We start from the raw sequence: 5,000 nt of genomic DNA, 5'->3' as shown, positions 1-5,000 counted from the left end.
AATGGAATTATTTCTCAATCTGGGCTTCTCAGCATGACCTGGATCCTTTTACTGCACCAATTCTGGCCATTTTGGAGTTTTTGGCTGATGTTTTCAATCATGGTGCTAGCTTCTCTTCAATTAAGGTACAAGTGGTAGCGATTTTCGAATGTTCACATAGGTGCAAATGCAACTTCTTTGGCTTTGTCCAAGCTTTGTAAGACCTTTTTGAAAGGTACCTTTCTACTTGGGCCTCCAGATAAGGACCCCAGTGCCCCCCTTGGGATCTCACCTTGGTGCTGCAGGCTCTGGTTTCTCCCTCTTCGGAATCAGCAGCTACAGTTTAGTTGCAGTTTGTCTTGGAAAACTGCTTTCTTGGCTGGAGTTACTTCAGCCAAGAGGGTTTCTGAGATCCAAGCCTTATCTGTCAAGCCCCCTTGTATGGTATTTCATAAAGACAGGGTATCCCTGCTGACTAAACCATCATTTCTTCTGAAAGTGGCATCCGAGTCTAATATAACCAGGTCATCCGTCTGCCAGTTTTCATTCCAATTTTCTGGAATAAAGGAGAGTACAACTTGCACTTTCTTGATGTCCCCAGGCAGCTGCGTTTCTGTTTGCATAGGACAAAATCTTTTTGTAAGCCTTAACAACTTGTTTCCTTTTCTAAACCCTTCTTGGCAAAGCCCGTCTCTAAAGTTACTATTGCTTACTATTGCTTGATGGATTTCTGAATGCATCTCATTGGCTTATACCAAGGCATGGCTGGGTGCATTCCACTAGGTCTGTTGCTACTTCTGTGTCCTTTTGGTCTAGGGTTTTCTCTGTAGCTACCTGGGTGTCCTCACACACACTTCTCTCCCATTATAAATTGGATCTTTTTTTCAGTGGCAGGGCATCCTTTGGCTCAGCTGTGCTCTGAAACATCTTTCCATGCAGACCTCCCAGGGTTTGTTGGTAGCTGGGGACGCTGTCCCACAGGTTGAAGACCAAATGAAAACCACATCAGATAGTTGTGTACTTACCATAACGTTCCATCTGAGTTGTTGCTTTTCATTTGTCTTCAACGTGCCTCCCTCCTTTCCCATGGCTTGTGTAGGCTATATAGTGGACCTCATGGAAGAGTCATAGCCCCTCCTTTACTGGCTAATTCTTTTCTTGATAAGTTTTTTGCGGGTATGGTCAGGTTTATAGGCATATGGTCTAGGTTGGAGTGCTGCTATTCTGCAACAAACTCTATCTAAAGGGAGGAGGGAGATGGGGGCATTGTGGAGAGGAGCTTGGATCCAATGCTGGAGTATGTGGCCAAGTCGGATCTGGGGTCCCACCAGTTGAAGACAAATGAAAAGAAACAACTCTGATGGAATGTTATGGTAAGTACATAACTTTTGAAGAACTGGTGCCGTGGAAATGGCAGAAAAGTAGTTTTACTGTGCCCTTATTTTGGAAAGCATCACTTAGTGCTACCAGATCTGTCTCTAAATTGTCTGCTAATTGTTGAAAGCTTTCAACATTCAACCATATTGGGCTGGGTATTTTTCCCTTGGGAGGTCAGAAAAGGGCTTTCTGAACTTCTGCCATTATCAAGCAGGCAAAAGGTCCTTCTGTGCAGTGGGTTAACTGTGGTAAATTCTATTACAAAGGGACTCCCCTATGAAATGCATCATGATTTTGGTGACACTGCCTCATTATTGAAGTGTAGGTTTGAATAAATTTTGAGAACACCCTGCTTGTGTCCTCCATTGTAGAGCTTATTCCTTGTTCCTCCTGTATGTATGCAATGGTAGTAGTCTTCCTTCAGCTTTTAACTAGAGCTTCCCAGGCCTGTTCCCATCAAACCCATTCCATATAGTTACCCTGTAGCAGTATAGATGTGCCTTCTGCTGCATAAGACTTAATTTCTCATACACTTTTTTTTATGCTTGTGGATTAACTTCAGCATAGTCTCGTAGCCTTACTAGAGTCCAAGGTCTTGTTGATCAAAGCCACATATTCTCTAATCCCCACATCTTTTTGGACTAAGATAGTCTTGGCCAATTTGAAACTATCCCTCTTTTCTAATTTGAAGGACTCCAATCAGGTACATTCCAACTTGCTGTCTGTAGAATTTGTCCTCACAAATCATCTTACTGGTGTGCATCTTTAAGGCTTTGGTCAGTCATCATGGACGCTGAATTTGGGATGGCACTGCATTTTGAAGGCAAGGGTTATAGCTGTGTGGTCTTTTATTGAGTAGAGTACAGTGATAACTGCAGCTACCCAGGAAAGAAACTTGACCATTGTAAGAACGGTTTTGAATTGCCTGGAGGATGATTCCCCCCCCCCCCCCGTGGAGAAGAAAGCTATGTTTTTCAAACTAATGTGAGGCTGCCAAAATGCCATTCTGGAGTCATTTCTTACAAGATGTTTGAGTACAAGGGGCTATTAATTTATCGCTTTGCATTGGGGACTGTTAATGGAATTCATGACCTAACTGAAACTCCTAGCAATTATGACAGCTTTACAGTCTATCACCATAGCATCCACTGTGCTAAAACTAAAAAAAAAAAAAAACACGTGGAAAGGTGCATCTGTAACCAGTAAAACCCTCCCTGAGGGAGAATATCAAGTCTCTTGAGCACCCATTTCTCATCTTGCTGTTTGGTTTGCTCATGACCTTCCACCCTAAGGATAACTCCAGACCCATTCCACTTTGTGTTTCTGTTGCTTGTGTACAGTATTTGTGCTTCAGTAACATGGTCTACCTCTTAAAAAGTTTGCATTTTTATGAAACCGCTATGTGAGTAGCCATCTTTTTCTACCTTTCTTTATAAACTCTGAACACATTAGTGGTGTTTATTCTGCTATATTAACATGACAAATGTGAGCCATGTGATGGTACTTCCCTGATTTTAATAAGTCCTGACCAAGGCATTTGTAAGGAAATATTGTTGTCCAGGTTATGATTAACTTTCTTGTATTTCTATTTACTGTGCATTGGTTGGAGTGATGGGCATAAAATTTTGAAGGGGGAAAAAGTACTGCTGCACATTTTTCAAGCCCTATAATTTTTGAGCTGGTCCATGTTGAGGGCTGCCACATTGATTCCCATAGTTTACCCCAGTCGCATTTCCTTTCAACGCATCCAGTGCTGGGAACTTGGATTGCAGAATTTGCCTTGCTACTTTGAAGGTTGTGAATTTCATGCAGTGTTATACCACCATTATATTTGTATATCTGTGGGTTGCATGAATTTAGTTGACAGCCCATTCTGGTACCATAGCACGGGGACCGTGGCAGAAGTCTTCCAGTCTTGCATATCAAAATCTTGATGCAGTCTTACCCAACAGCTGATTGAGATGTCCTTCCTTAGATTACTGTTGCAGTACTCCAGTAATGACGAGTTATGTTGCTGAAATAACCGGATATCTGGTTGGTGTACCAAAGCCAGAAACCTTTTATATGCTTCCAGAGTATAAACTCAGCCTCTGGGTGTAGAGGTACATAAGCGGACATAGCAACTTAAGATCTCAAATCATCTTGCCACCAGTCCAAATGCAGGGTCTTTGCTCCCATCTGCCTGTCCTCTGCATTGTTGGCTGCTACCATTGCTTAGACTTGTTCAGATAAGTGCCCTGTTGGGAAACCTTTTTCTTTTTCTGTAAATGTTTGTCCAGTAAGAGATTGGGAGCAGAGGCCATTATAAGGTACCTGCTTACCACAGTCACACCACTTTTTGTGTGCTCTTTAGAAGCTAAACACTTACAGAAGCTGTCGGAAATGCCAGTCGCTTGTTCCTAAAACCTTCTGTACTTTGGATTCTTGGAGAACCAAGTGCTGTGAGGTTACATTGCTAACCAGGACTCTTCTTTTTTTGTCATTTTTTTATGTGTTGGTTTGATTTCTGAATCTTTTGTCTCAGGCTCTTGTATAATGTGGTTTTGTTTTTATGTAATTTTGCCCTGTAGTAATGTTCCTTTTTCTGTTTATGCCATCCATGGTTTTTACTCATCTGTTATCACTTTTATTAGAACATCACTGCTGTTTGAATTATTTCTTTGTTTAGAAAGCAGTTGATGTACTTCAGTAAGACTAGACACGCAGTGTTTTTACAAAACAAGTACAGAAACATAGCTGAGCAGTTTATAAAGTAAAATTGCACGATTGCTGCTCAGTGGCTCTAAGAATGCATGAATAATGTTTGCTGTTTGAAGCAAAATTTGGATGTACTTTAGTAGCATTGTTTTGTAAGCTTTAGTGCATGAGCAGTGTATTTACAAAATTTAGTTTGGAATTCTGTGGAACGTCTCATGACAAAATGATGGCATGTTTTGTACAGTGTATGCAGCAAGAGCTTTAAAAGGTATTTGGTACTTTCTAAGACATGTCAAGCACAGAACAACTCTGGATAAACTGTTTAGCTTAAAATATACCAATGTGTATTATGACTTTATGTTCTAGGTTAAAGCCTGCATCTTGTATATCCATCCGTCATCTAAGACAGTAGGAATGAGCTTGCGAAAATGCCTCCTTAATCCTTGTACCCAACTTTCAAAGGTGTCTGGTGAACGTATTGGTGAAGTGGTAGAGAAATGTACAGTGAGAGGATTCCATGGCAAAATTGGTGCGCTGTTTGAATTCAGTGATGGGACCCTGGCTTTTGCACATGTAAGATACTTTATCTTTAGAATTTATTCCACACACACACACACACACACACACACACTTCTTATATCAATAGAAATTTAGTGTCGCACAGAAGACAAATTAGTGGAGGGAAATTCCTGAATGGGCAGTAGGTGAAACAAAAGTCTTTACTACTTACTTTTAATGTAAGCATGAAATAGGACTTCATAAAGCCATACCAGGTTGAAACATTTTGGATACCATTTGAGCCTGTTTAAGATTTGAGCAAAATGTTTTTTGAAAATGTTGCCTGCATATGAAAATTATATGAATTAGAATTTGAAAATGTGTGTTTATTACTGTTTATCTTGTTTCAATTTTTAAGGATGTATAGCAAAACGGCTGTGAATGCAACA

At 40.6% G+C, this 5,000-nt stretch overlaps 1 protein-coding gene across 1 annotated transcript in view; it reads left to right on the top strand.

Annotated features, from left to right (window-relative positions):
• The window catches only part of PDCD11 (programmed cell death 11), a 1,563,481-nt gene that overhangs the window by 190,350 nt on the left and 1,368,131 nt on the right, over positions 1-5,000 (top strand). Inside the window, 1 exon segment of the mRNA XM_044056566.1 lies at positions 4,420-4,626. Coding sequence (XP_043912501.1) covers positions 4,420-4,626 — 207 coding nt within the window.

This window comes from Protopterus annectens, chromosome 14.part0, assembly GCF_019279795.1.
Source record: "Protopterus annectens isolate FY-2018-M chromosome 14.part0, PAN1.0, whole genome shotgun sequence".
Lineage (NCBI taxonomy): Eukaryota > Metazoa > Chordata > Ceratodontiformes > Protopteridae > Protopterus > Protopterus annectens.
Note: the sequence above shows the minus strand (reverse complement) of the source record. Positions and strands in the feature narration are given on the sequence as shown.